At 43.2% G+C, this 14,099-nt stretch overlaps 1 protein-coding gene across 1 annotated transcript in view; it reads left to right on the top strand.

Moving 5' to 3' along the window:
* The window catches only part of galnt9 (polypeptide N-acetylgalactosaminyltransferase 9), an 85,379-nt gene that overhangs the window by 31,154 nt on the left and 40,126 nt on the right, over positions 1–14,099 (top strand). Inside the window, exon 5 of the mRNA XM_088300600.1 lies at positions 8,249–8,446. Coding sequence (XP_088156726.1) covers positions 8,249–8,446 — 198 coding nt within the window. The remainder of the gene's footprint in view (positions 1–8,248; positions 8,447–14,099) is intronic.

The raw sequence follows: 14,099 nt of genomic DNA, 5'->3' as shown, positions 1-14,099 counted from the left end.
GATGGTCCACCTTGATGGCCAGGGCGATTAGTTCTTCGAGAGTCGTGGTTTCGTCACGGATCGCCAGCTCGTCCTTGAGGGCGTCGGTCAACCCGTTGAGAAACGCCTCGCGGAGAGCCGGCTCGTTCCAACGGCTCTCGTGGGCCAGGATGCGGAATTCCACCGAGAAGTCGGCCGCGGAGCGGGAACCCTGTCGGAGGGAGAGGAGCCGGCGGGACGCCTCGCGCCCCTGCACCGGGTGGTCGAAGACACGGCGTAACTCCTGGCTGAAATCCGCGTAAGTAGACATCGCAGGAGACGCCGCCTCCCACAATGCGGTTGCCCACTTGGCGGCGCGGCCGCGAAGCAAGTTGATGGTATAGGCGATCCTGGCCCGCTCGGTAGCGTAACTGTGGGGCTGGAGGTCGAAAACCAGGGAGGTGCTGAGTAAGAATTGGCTACACGAGCCCAAGTCCCCGGAGTAGGGTTCGGGAGTAGGAACGTGGGGCTCTCGACCGCCCGCATAATGCAATGCGGCGGCCGGGGGGGCCAGGGTCGCGTCCCTGGGGAGGTTGGAGGGGGGAGCGAGCGAACCCACCTGGTTAGAGAGGTGCGAGAGCTGGTGTTGGATGGCCTGGAGGGAGCCCGGAACTTCCTGCAGCATTCGATCATGGCGCTCGAGCACGCTGCCCTGGTGGGCAAGCGCTTCGCCCAGGGGGTCCGTGGTCGCGGGGTCCATTAACTTGGCCGGATTATTCTGTCGCGGTTCAAGGAACCGTGTGGGAAGGAAGGAGGACCCAAAAGCGACAGGTGAGTGGGGAACAGGGTTTATTGAAGGCTGGAGTGGGGATGCAAGCTGGAGGGAGTCCACCACAAGGCAGGCGTCGTCAAGGACAGCGTCGAATGAAGCCGACGGGCAAGTGCCGGGTGGCGCGGACGAGGGTGCGGTCGAGCGGGGCGCGTCGGGAGGCGAAGTCGGGCTGGCGTGGTAGCGCGAAGCACGGCGGAGCGGAGAGCGTGGCGGGATGCTTGCCGGGCAGGATCTCGGAGGCGCTGGCGTGCGGAGCGGGACCAGACGGGTTCAGGTCGGCTAGAGGGGGGAGACGGAAGAGCAGGGGTCAAGCAAGCACGAGAGCACGACGAGTCAGGCGATCGGGAAACAGGACGAGACATGAGCCAGTACCACGTGAGGTGACAAGATAATCCGGCGTCGGACTCCTGGCGTGGCTGGTTCTTAAGCCGGCGCTGATTGCCGGCAACGAGCTGCAGGTGCGCCGGAGCCGACGCCCACTTTCTCCGGAGGAGGGCCTGGCTGGGTGGATCGTGAATCTGTAAACAAACAGAACTGCCACGCCCTCCTCCCCGACCCGAACCGTCACACATCAGATGCCATTTGTTTGCACTTTTATTCCTTATACACACTGACAAATCGAATGCTGGGAAATAAATTTTGACTGGTCTGTTTCTTTAATGGCCTGTTATGTAGTTTGTCCGATTGGAGTTGTCGTAGGATGACATCATGGAATGTGGTCTTCCTCCCAGAAGCGGAATGATTTGCATTTTGGTAGCTAAAATACTGTGAGATTAATCACAATTTTGCATCCAGCAATGGATGGCACATTGATTCAATCCATCCATCCATCTATTATCCAAACCACATATCCTCACCAAGGTCGCAGGCGTGCTGGCGTCTATCCCAGCTAGCTTTGGGCAGTGGGCGGGGTACATCCTGAATTGGTTGCCAGCCAATCGCAGGGCACACACAGACAAACAAACATTCACACCAACAATCACACACAATTTAGAGTGTTCGATCAACCTACTATGCATTTTTTGGGAATGTGGGAGGAAACCGGAGTATCAAGAGAAAACGCACGCATGTACGGGGAGAACATGCAAACTCCACACAGGAAGGGCAGAGCTGGATTTTTACCAATAATCTCTACGCTGTGAGGTGGACGTGCTAACCAGTTGCCCACACTGCTTTCCTCTATACTTTTGCTGACTAATTTTGTAATGTGGCGCCAAAATTGCAACGCTGCGGGACTCAGTAACTTTAATATTACAAAGAATCTAATAATTAACTGACTTTATTACTTCATTACTGCCTAAATGTAAAACATTACAGTAAAGTGTTACCCCCAACACTGCCGATTTTCTGCCACTGTCGACTATTCATCTTGTACGTGTTCCTTACTTCTCACACAGCTTCTGTTTTACATTGCAGGCTGCGTAGGCATTTTTTGAAAGTCTCTCTTTACAGGTCAACTCTTTAAAATGTTAATTTTAAGCAAGTCTATGAAATTTTCTTCTGATTTTACCAGTAGCTGACGGGTAAGTGGTGAGAAGATACAGGAGATGTTTCTTTTTTTTTTTTTTTAAGACGTGCCGCTTTGTGCGTGCATCTAAATGTGAGAATTTACATAATCTTTTTTTTTTGCATCTCCTTCAGTCCCAAAGATTCACCCTCTATCTACACAACCTATTTGTTACAATGGAAGGTGTCAGCAATTTATCATAACATGATTATTCACCATGACACATCCAGTGATTAGTAAGATGGATGGTTCCTCAATGTTGGGAGTCTCCATCAATGACCTTGTGCATGTTGCCTGTTCATATCAAGCCAGCAAAAATGCTGCCAACTTGCAGCTGCAGTGTTTTGATTCACTGGCATGGCATTCCCTGTGGTTTGCTGTATATTTGCAGTAGAAATGCTGGCTGTTCACATTGTTTAAGGTGACATAACTGTATTGAGTCTAGAATACATTTGAGCACCTGTTTATTTCCAAGTCCCTTTTCACCTTCTTGGTCTATGAGAAGTGGCAGCTTTCACCAAGTTACTCAATATGGCACTCACATGCACTATACACACTCACTACACAACAAAAAAAAGTTATGTTCTCCGTGAATATGTGTAGCAGCAAAACAGAAATGATCACAAAAGTCTGGTACATCCTAAATTGAATATTTGTTTTATAACATCATGTACTGAAAATAAAAGTATCTGAGTATGTCTGATCTGCCTATAAGAATGACATGAGGACTCTTAATGTCACATTTGACATGAGAAAGGGACTTACATTTAAACAACTGTAGACTGGTGGTCACATGACCCATTCAATGGGTATAGTACAACAAAAGACACAAAAACAAATGAAATACAGAGTAAATATACAATGAACCATGAGTCAAAGTGCTTAACAAGAATATCCATCATCTGTACCGCTTCTCCTCACAAGGGTCGCGGGGAGGGCTGGAGTCTATCCCAGCTGTCTTCAGGCAGTAGACGGGGTACACCCTGAACTGGTCGCCAGCCAATCGCAGGGCACACATAGACGAACAACTATCCGCGCTCACAATCATACCTAGGGGAAACCTACTATGTATTTTTTTGGAATGTGGTTGGAAATTGGAGTACCCGAAGGAAACCCACGCAGGCACGGGGAGAACATGCAAACTCAACACAGGAAGATCGAAGCCGGAATCAAACCCTTCACCTCTGCGCTGTGAGACCATCATGCTAACTTGTCGTTCACGTGCCGTCCACAAGAGGAATAATAATAAAAAACAAAACACAAAGGACCACATCTGACTTTTAACCATTTTAAGGAAATTATGTTCTACCAAAGAAAAAGTCAGTCTTTCAGTTGTTCTGTTCATTAAAAGCAACAAAACAAAACAAATAATGTTGTGTTAATATTTTAGGTCATTACATAAGTGGAATTATATTTTAAAAATTTTTCTTCAACAAATAAATATTTTGAATTTTTGCTTTCATACGTGTACAATTGTACAATTTTGTGGGTTCAGTTCACGCTCATCTGCCGTAACTCAGTTGTGTAGTGATGCATGCTTCAAACTGGGCTGTTTCAAACTGATTTCTGTGCTGTGAGGAAACCGGAGTGTGTTGTGATTTGAACCTTGTGTCTGTCACTTCAAAACTCCATTACTGCACAAGAGACTCTGAAAAATTATTTATTGTTAATTCAAAACTCAGTACATTTGTAGTCTCACATTATTAATGATTCATCATTAGCTACGTGGCATCCATTCCTTGCCAGGTGAATGCTGAAAATGCTATTGAGCGGCGTCTGTAAGGATTTCCTCTTTCTTCCGTTCTTTTTTTTGTTGAAAATAGAATGCAATGCAACACTACTCAAAGAGCCTTTCATGTGTCACCAACCCACAGTCATGATTTAAAAAAACTGACACAACATTAATATTCTGCTTTCATACCTGAACTTACTTTGAATCCAACTCTTTATAATGTCAGGAGAGTCACATTTAATATGCAGTCTGATACTGTATGAACCTGTCAGGTTGTAGAAAATAATAGGATGAGTGGCGTGTGAAAATGCATGGTTTGGTAGCAATACACTTGTCAGGTTTGCTCGCCGGTGGGCGAGGAGGTGGGTGGACCCAAAGAGCGAGGAAGCAGGAGAAGGGTAAACTAAGGGAGTTTATTAAATAAATCTAACGAGGACAAACAACGGGGCGTGGACAAACAAACGTGGCAGGGTGCAAAATGACTATGACGAACTAAACTTGACTAAACAGAACAAAAACCGAGGAACGAAGACAGTGACAAAAACTAGGGACAAGAGCGGGAGCAAGAGCGGGAGCAAGAGCGGGAGCAAGAGCGGGAGCAAGAGCGGGAGCAAGAGCGGGAGCAAGAGCGGGAGCAAGAGCGGGAGCAAGAGCGGGAGCAAGAGCGGGAGCAAGAGCGGGAGCAAGAGCGGGAGCAAGAGCGGGAGCAAGAGCGGGAGCGAAGCGAGAACATGAGCGTGAACGAGATCAGGGAGCGGTCGTGACAGCCCAACTGAAGCAGCAGGAGTGTGTTCCGACAATGGGTTGTCGGAGTGAGGTGTTTAAATAGTCCAGTCAATAGGGGAGCAGATGGGAATCAGGTGTGTTGATGATAACGGGGAACAGGTGCGTGGCTGGTGAGACAGAGTGCTGGGGGGAAACGCCCTACTCAGCTGACAAACATAAACAAAAGTGCACATGGTAGGAAAGTGACAAAAACAATAACAAAAGCACATGCAGACGAAAACAATGACAAAAACCCCTGTCATGCCCGACGCGGATCATGACAACAATGAGAAGCAAGTATTGCAGATAGTGATACTTTTCAAAGATTAAAGTAGATGCATCATGAAATTTCTAATTCAAAATACATTTTTGTGATGTTCCCTTTATTAGTTACGCACAGTTATGAAAATATTAGAAAAGAAAATATTTTAATAAATAAATAAAAAAAAACTGATACAATACTTTTTTTCTCATACATTATCAATCAAAATAAAAAACATATTTTCTTTCGAGAACAAAATAACCCAAACCTTTATTTAAAAAGTACAAAATACCCAAAGCCCTTAGTTTTAAAAAAAAGCCACGCTATGTGATGTGTGTGGTTCGCGCATTTTCATCACAGTCAAGTCAAGTTTACTCGTTCGCACTGTTTCTCTGTGTGCTCCATTCTAAAAGCACGTTCATTCAAGACTACTAAATTGCCTGTAGGTATCAATGTGCGTGTGACTTTGTTGTCTGTGGACTAGTGACCAGTCCAGGATTTACAATGCCTCTCTCCCAGTAAGCTGGGCTAAGCTCCAGCTCATCCATGATCCTGACCAGGATCAGTGACAGAAAAGGTCTGCGTAAATGAATGATATAGGGCTGAATTGAAATAGCAGCTGTGTTTTTATATTAGTGTGTCAGAACGGTAGGTAGGTTGTGGATCTTTGCTGACAAGATATTATTCTTCTAATATGTCTATTTGCGTGGAAGAGCCAATCGGTAGGACGGCTACATTAGTGTGTAGTGCCACGTGAAGTGGAATTAAATGATGAGAGGAAATGTAACCACAGGTGTTGCCGTGTTTTCACAATCTCTGGTTAATCAACACTGAAAGGAACTCACTTCTTTTCTATTGAGGGTATCAGCGTGAGTTTTGCCTGATGTGGATGAATAAGGCGCTCACCGTTGTGCAGATGAGATACGACGAGATACGAAATGGACTCGAAATAGAGAAATGGACTCATCTGTTCAAACTGCACGGCCTCATTGGCAGAGCGTATCTTCTGTTACATCCTCATGGGTTCTTGCAGTGGGGAAGTTGCTTGCTTTTTGGTTCAAGGGCTGTTTTAAACTCACAAGCATGCTGGAAGACGAATAGAAGAGGTGCACTTCTAACCCCGTCAGTAACGTGATATAGACTTTTTAAAGGGGAAGTCAACCCCCAAAATCTTCTTCACAAGAATGTTCTCCACACAGGTCCACTAGTTGAAACATTCCATTCTGATTAATATTGTGTTTGCAGAATACGAGTTAAACATCCAAATCCAACCATATTTTGCCAGCTCAGAGGGCGGCCATTTTGTCTCATCTGTCGAGTGAAAATGATATCAATAGTTGCCAAGAACTCAGCCAATGACCTACCATGGCTCACATGTTTTCTGACGCTGAGCCACCCTAATCAGAATGCCATCTTTCGACAAGTCAAGGCACATGGAACATATTGTTGCAAATAATTTTGGGCTGCTCGACTTCCCCCCTTTAAAGTTTAAAAGGTTTTAGTATTTTTCAGTAGGCACAGAGTCGCTACCTCGTTTTTATTTAAGAAAAAGAGACCAACATGTCAACAATGAACAGATTCTTTAACAGAGTTGTAACTTTGGATAGTTTAAATATTGCGTCATGCCTGTGTGTTGACTGTAATCGATTGAACGGGTGCACCAAGTGTTAGCAAAAATTCTTTCCATCATTGCTGTTTTACAATACATTATTTACTTAACCCAATCATTAACATTGTCACCAGTTTCTTTGTACGCGCTGATATTTCTGATGACACTCCAGATATATTCAGTTTATTATGTTTTTTTTACTTGTGGCATTTTTGGCAGGATAAAAAAAACATTTGCTTCATTTTTCTATTATGGCATATATTTTCACATTATCTATCAACAACAATTGTTTCATTTCTGATCTCATGGTAACTACAGAACAGTACATGTGCGTTGTATGTCCAAAACGCAATATTGCTCGACTCTTTTATAAATATACTCTTCTAGTTCTGTATTTAGAATAGCTTTTTTGTTTCATCATATCATATGCGGTTAGGCAGTCTACTTGTGTGTTCCACGACCCTCTAGTGAAAAAGTAGTCAAAGTAATAGTTTTGCTAGGAAGACAAATGGGTCTCACTGAAGAGAAGGAGATGAGGCGAGAGAGCCAAAGAATCAGGGTGAACAGAGGCAGTGGGCGGAAAGATGCAGAGAAACTAGAAGTGTGGGAGTATCCTTCAGAGGCACATTTATCACAGTATATAATTGTCGCCTCCTTTTATAAATTTAGAAGTATATCACATGACAAGCTGAGTGTATCAGGACTGGCTTTGAAGATATGGTGGATATTATCTCTGAGCATGAGAAAGAGTGTTCTAATGAACCGTTGGCAGTGATTTCACTGTGACTCTGAAACATAAGCCAACGCTCTGATCTGGTATTTAGCACAAATACCCAAGAAATCCATCACAATGAATGGCCGAAATTCTGAACGGAATGTATGAACAGATTTATTCATTAGCTTCACTGCTGCAAAGTATGCGTGAATGAGGGCAACATTCAGCAGCCCGTTTTCCGAGAAGCAAAGTAAGCTTCTCTTTTCTCATTGTGTTTTGCGTCCAGTCTCAAACTGGGATAATCTTGCCATTTATTTTCCTGCACAAGCGATTCGAAATCTGGTATTATTTGTTGACCTGCGGAAAATTCATTTTGCAAGACCTTCGTATTATCAACAGTCAAGGGAAATGAATCTGACAGTTGTTTTGGATGTTAAATAACACCGTTTTGACAGTCTGGATCGCTGCTCTGTACTGAGCAAAATTCATGTCGGCAGAGAATGTAATATGAGATGACATCTGCAGCTGTGTGTAAATGCTCTCAGCATCATTTTGTGAATTCCACATTACTGTTGATGCCTTCTTCATATGGACTTGAATTGATCACAAATAGCTGTTCTTTCATTCACAGATGTCCACGAATAAACCAAGCCCACCTCTTCTCACGTAATGCACTGAAATGTGTGAAAAAAAAAAAAGATCTTTGTGGTAATTAGTAAAAAAAAAAAAACGTTTAGAGATCTTTTCATTCTACTGAAGGAAGAAAAGTCCTGTGTTTTGACTGGTACTTTATAATGACTAAACCTAAAAAAATGAGATTCAGAAGTCTCTCATAAATTAATCTGTGATTCATTTTTCTCTTCCTTAGGGCAGAGCCTATTCTAACCCGAATGAAAGAGGATCACACCCGCATCATTCTGCCCGCGATAGACAACATCAAATACAACACGTTTGAGGTGCAGCAGTACGCCAATGCCGCCCACGGCTACAACTGGGGGCTGTGGTGCATGTACATCATCCCTCCGCAGGAGTGGCTGGACAAGGGCGATGAGACGGCCCCTATCAGGTGAGCACTTGAGCAAGTGAACAACATCCATAGTAGATGAGGATGTTTGATTAAATATGGATAACTAGAGCTTGTGACTTATTCACGTAGTTGATCATCAAGCTAAGGTCCTCTTTGGACCAATGTGCCACCCAAACGCACAAAATAAATAACCTCATTGAAAGCTGTCTCATTACCATGAGAAACACATTTAGTTCTACGCAGAATCACAAGGCCACAGCAATGCTGCATCATTAATGGACTTGGATGGCATCCAAGAGAGAGCTTGGATCACATTGCAGTATAATGCTTTAATTGGTCATGTGTTCTTTGTAAAATTGTAGATTGAATTTAATAGACTCCAAAACAGCATCGATGTCCTTTTTAAAAAAAAAAATGCACTAAAATTTAATCTGCAATAATAATTCAAATGCATTACATAAAGAAAAAAATGATGAGTTTCTGTGACACCGGGCCCTGTTGTCAAAGATAGACAGACGCCTGTGACAGCAAGTAGACTGGTTTTGGCGTAAAAAGGGGTGCATCTTAGTTTTCGTGCCGGCGCAAGTCTAGTTTAGCGTAGTTGTGAATTTGTTAGGTAGCCTAGGACCCGATTCAATTGGCTTAGAGTTGGTTGAGTTCCCTCCATGGCGCAAATGCTCTCTTTCACCTGTGTGTGTCTTGGAAAACACCAAAAGAAAGAAAATTCCACCCATGGACACAGCTAGACAGGACTTTGTCTTGGACTGAGGCTGGGTAAAAAATAAGGCCCACTGTGTGCAAACTGTTTAATGCAAAATAAAACAAAATTTGTGCAGGTATTTTTTTTTAAGAATCAGATGTATTCAGAGTTAGATTTTCAAAAGTGTCATGTATTTTATTGTGTAATTAAAGAATATGGGCCATATTTTTGTGCCCAGCGCAAAGTGCAGTCTAACTGTGCGCACGGGTGGAGTTTTCTTTCTTTTGATATTTTTGTAGATGGATGCAGCTAGAAAGGGGTGTTTGCGCTGGTTTGAGAGTGAACACAGCTGACTTCTTTCCTGGCCAATGGACGTGGCTCCCCTCATTCCCTTTAAATTCAGCATAGGAGAGAGGTGCAGTCATGGTGGAAGGACTTGCTGGAGTCCATGCAGGAGACTGGCGTGAGGCAAGTAAATTTAAAAGGAACTACAAGTAAATCTCCATTTGCGGATGATATAGTTGCCAACTGTTAAGTGGGCACTTGTTGACCGTATCCCAGTTGTGCTATAGTCAAATAGCTGTTAAAAATATATTAAAGATGATAAATATAAGTTTTGAATGGCTTGTTTTCTACTCAGAATTTGTCTTATTGCTCTCGATCAAATACACCAAAATCACATAAGACCATCTGCACCACAATATAGATCTAGTTTTATCTGATCTGTTCTAATATCTCGTCTACCTCCTGTCAGCAAATTGTGTGGTGCACCCAGTGAATTAAAACAAACAAACTACACTTTCCCTGACATGAAAATGAAGATACGCCAGCATTTACTCTGAGCGCATTTGTGCCTGTCAATGAACGTAGAGCCCTATGCTTTTATTTGTAGCAAAGATTCATACATTATTTGCTGCTTGATAAAGGTTGCAGGGTAAAGAATTGTCACAGTATCGGAATCTGTATGACAATGTGTGTTTTTTTTTTCATGGCCTATGCCAACTCCTAACAATGTCTTTGAGAAATCGGTGAGGTAGCTTTTGCTTCATCTTATTCACTAACAATGGGTGTGGTAAAAACCTGCCTTGCGGGAAAGAATATCTGTTGTTTTAAGTATATATGTTTGGTATTAGAAAAGGAGAGCACACCAATTATTAAAAGTTTTCTTTCTTCCAATGATGATACATGCATGCCATGTTTCAGGTGTTGTGATCCTTATTTAGTTGGGATGCTCTTAATAATCTAGCTCAATTTTGTGATTCATAGACATGCATCATTCCACTTACTCCCATAACAATATGACATGATGTGGTTACCATAGCAGCATGGCAGAACCATTATCAACGTGGAGGCTCAGTAGCGGCATAAGCATCCTCAAACCTAGAGATGCCCAACTAGATTATACGTGATGTTTACAATCAGTTAAAGTCATCTGACCAAATGGAATGAGCTTTGTTTCCGATCAATGCAACTGAGCATCCAAGTCTCATAGTTAAACAGCGGCACAGTTAATAATGAATACAGTAGTTTCGTAGCATATTTCTGTTTGGAGCCAGATTCTATTTTTACTATTTTACCATAATTTAAAAATTCAACTGCAATCTGTTTTACTTCAACGGTGAATACTGAGAAGACCTATTCACATTTTGTTGGAGGTCTTGGTTTAGACTGAACTGTTCAAAGCAGTTCTCTTGAGCTGTAGGGTACTAAAGGACACTTCTCTGAGGAAACTATTGCTGAGGAAGAAAATGCAGCAGGAGTTGAGTTGATCTATTGAATCTTTAATGTAACACAGAACTCAAATACAAGTCACATTTTGGATTTATTTGAGGCAGTTGTGTGCTCTGCAGGCCTAAACATTATCAAACGCGCTCACCTGCATTTAAAGCATTGTATAAAATTGTAAAATATACACATTTATTTCAAACCGACTTGTCTTCATTCAATATTGTGTGTCTTGGCAGCTCAATTCAAAGTCATTTGTGGGCTATCGTTGTCACTTTTCTTGTCCGATTCAGATTTCTATGTGTTGCTATTTCAGCGTATACTTCCCAAGGCTTTCAGACGCAGGATTGCAGGCCCCGAAACAATGATAAATTATTGAACCAATCAGAATTCAGATTCTTCCATACATACTGTGTTTTAGCAATTACGCCTCACAGTGCAGCGGTGCAGGGTTCCATTCCGCATGTTCTCCCTGTGCCTGCGTGGGTTTTCTCCGGGTATTCCGTTTTTCTCCCACATTCCAAAATCATGCATGGTAGGTTAATGGAACACTCTAAATTGTTCCTAGGTATGATTGTGAGAGCTGATGGTTGTTTGTCTTTGTGTGCCTCGTGATTGGCTGGCAACCAATTTAGGGTGTATCTTGCCTACTGCTCAAAGACAGCTGGGAAAGGCTCCAGCATGCCCACGAGCCTTGTGAGGAGAAACAGTTTGGGTAATGAATGGATGTACATAAGTGGGAATTTTACAAAATTTTGCTGATCTTTCATTTGTCATCCGTCATCAACCTGGGTAGCTGTTCATCAGTCAATAATTTTTTTGGAAGACGAACCAACCAGTAACCGTCAATTGGTCAGTTCGTCTGGCAGAAGTTCAGCGGTTTCACATACTTTTATTTATCTATTGGATTATTGAATAACAAAAATGTTAGTTTATTTTTAGATGTCCTCAAGTGGTATGGACGCACAAGCATCTTGGTGGGCAGGCACGTTCCCCTATGGCCCGCCCATGGGCATGGGTGTGTTTGCTATTGCAATGCTGCTTGGCTTGTACCCAAGTCCAAAAAGACAAGAGCTGTAGTCATGGCAAAGGTGGTCCAAGTTGCTCAGTTTGCTGCTCATGGACAAATTGCCTCAAGGGTAAAGTGGTTTCAACTGTGTGGATTTCTATTGGAAATCATTCACCCACTTCTTCCGCAAGGCTTCTTCCCATCAACAACAGAAGCTGGGTGGCAAGTCTAAGCTCGTTCTCAATGACTTTTCTGTCAGTTTGAACACTGAAGACAGAAAGTGGTTATGAGAAAGTACAAAAACTGCATGCTTGCAATTATTCTTATGATTATCGGGTAATCATGACACATAAACATTTCCGTTGGCCACCAGCATGGCTGGTGCAAACGAGGAGGTCCCAGAGGTTCAGACCCCTTAATTTATTTTCTTCTATGACTTGTGTTAATTTGAATGCGTAGGTAGATGTATGAATTATTTTTTTGTATGCTAACCAACACACAGATGTTAAGCCAGATTTGACGATCAATAGGTATGTTGTATGACAGTTAAAAGCATTTTAAACGGGAAAGGACATCATTTTCACCAAATTGTACATGAACAGGAAATGGCACCACATTCACTCACTGAATCGTTTGCAAATGTGTAATTACCTGACTGATTCTGTGAATGCCAATAGCTTGGCGGTATCCATCCATCCATTATCTGTACCGCTTGTCCTCACAAGGGTCGTGGAAGGGTGCTGGAGCCTATCCCAGCTATCTTCAGCCAGTAGGCGGGGTTCGCCCTGAACTGGGTCATTTCAAAGAGAGGGATCGATAACGTAAAAAATTTGATCTCCACTTCACTCCACTTCCCTTCGAATTGCACTCCGTACCTCTAATAGTGTCTGGTCCACCGACCTGAGGTACCGGGTAGGTGCGTAAGGGTGGATGAGCAAGAGGGAAAAAAAAAATATACAGGGAAGCAGTGAAGGGACACCAGAGTAAATTTAATATTGAAAATATGGAATATGTGAAAAATAATATACGACTGCAGATATTTTAAAAGAAAATTTTCAGTTTAATTTTCTATATTTCATTAAATTTTCTGTGCCCATGACCTAATTAGCCTTTACTGATTATGTTTTCAACTGCAGTAACAAAAGCAATTCTATTCAAATAATCAGATCTCCAACATCCAAATTAAAAATCATCACTCAATAACAAATAACATTACTGATAGATTGGGTTTGATAATTAATGCACAGACAATCTTTCAGTTTGTGTCTTGTGCTATATACAAACCTCTTTCCTGGCATCCTATTTTTCGATTTCCTGCATCCACTATTGGTACTGATACAATGTAAATTTCTCCAGTGTTGGACAAATCAGGGTTATTATATTTTAAATATTTATGACATAACTAATATAGTTTTGACCTTTCCATTTGCTGTTGACAGGCCCCCTCTTCCGTCATTTCCGGTCTTCAGTGGCTGTCTATTTTTTTTCCTCCATCTCGTAGTGGCCCAGAATGTTATGTATATTCAAGAGTACAAGCACCTTTCTCTTTGTGATTCATAGCACATGGCTCAGTGAACCTCCTTAATGTGCAGTCAATTAATCATCAAGCATCACCAATGGGGCTGATTCTGCTTCATGGCTGAATTAACAGTCAAGTCCAGCTGAGGAAGATGAAGGTGAGGCGAGGAAGGCAGCAGGCCCAGATGGGATTAGCTCCCAGCTCCTCAATTCCTGCGCAGACCAGCTGTGAGGAATCGTCCAGCACATGTTCAACCTGAGCCTGAAGCTGGGCAGAGTCCCCCAGCTGTGGAAAACATCCTGCCTGGTTCCGGTTCCAAAGACACCCCATCCGAAGGAGCTCAACAACTTCAGACCAGTGGCGCTGACGTCTCATCTGATGAAGACCCTGGAGAGACTGGTCCTCGTCCATCTGCGCCCCCTGGTCAGCTCCTCAATGGACCCACTCCAGTTTGCATACCAGCCTGGCATCAGTGTGGATGATGCCATCATCTACCTGCTCCACACTTCACTCTTCCACCTGGAGAAGGCGGGGGGCACGGTGAGGATCATGTTCTTTGATTTCTCAAGTGCTTTCAACACCATCCAGCCCGCCTTATTGGGAGACAAGCTGGAGCAGGCGGGAGTGGCCCACCACCTCATCACATGGATTCACAACTACCTCACAAACCGGCCACAGTACGTGAGAACACAGGACTGTGTGTCTGACGTGCTCCTCTGCAGCACGGGAGCGCCGCAGG

The sequence above is a fragment of the Idiotropiscis lumnitzeri genome, chromosome 1 (genome assembly GCF_059441095.1).
Source record: "Idiotropiscis lumnitzeri isolate Australia: NSW breed Sydney's pygmy pipehorse chromosome 1, RoL_Ilum_1.0, whole genome shotgun sequence".
NCBI lineage: Eukaryota > Metazoa > Chordata > Actinopteri > Syngnathiformes > Syngnathidae > Idiotropiscis > Idiotropiscis lumnitzeri.
This window is presented reverse-complemented; position numbering and strand designations above follow the sequence as displayed.